This window comes from Tupaia chinensis, unplaced genomic scaffold (assembly GCF_000334495.1).
Source record: "Tupaia chinensis unplaced genomic scaffold, TupChi_1.0 Scaffold000486_1, whole genome shotgun sequence".
In the NCBI taxonomy this organism is placed as follows: Eukaryota; Metazoa; Chordata; class Mammalia; order Scandentia; family Tupaiidae; genus Tupaia; species Tupaia belangeri.
Window position 1 is genome coordinate 252,770 of NW_006159998.1, and position 328 is coordinate 253,097.

General features: G+C 35.1%; 1 protein-coding gene across 1 annotated transcript in view; it reads right to left on the minus strand.

Annotated features, from left to right (window-relative positions):
• The window catches only part of LOC102470049 (olfactory receptor 1052-like), a 937-nt gene extending 848 nt beyond the window's left edge, over positions 1-89 (minus strand). Inside the window, 1 exon segment of the mRNA XM_014590819.1 lies at positions 1-89. This exon segment is cut by the window's left edge and continues 15 nt beyond it. Coding sequence (XP_014446305.1) covers positions 1-89 — 89 coding nt within the window.
• Positions 90-328: the final 239 nt, after the last annotated feature.

A 328-nucleotide genomic window follows, 5' to 3' on the forward strand; every position in this document is an offset into this window, starting at 1 on the left:
AACACAAACAGAACCACTTTCAGTTCAGCACGGTCAGTCAGTCCCAAAAGGATAAACTCAGTAACCACGGTAAAATTAACATCAGCCATGTCTTTGTGTTTCTTGATACCTGTTAAACAGTAAGGAAATTGGAATAAATTGGGAGTAATGGCGTTGCAATATTAGCTATTTAGAATCACTAACCAGACGTATGACTCTGTGGCATCTCTTCTACAGTTATTTTACCTACAAAATTAGAAATAATATTTAGTTGCTTCAAACAATGTCTATTCCATAAGTGAGTGAGAAAAGAAAATGTCAGGTACTTAGCTTCAGGATGCATTTAAAA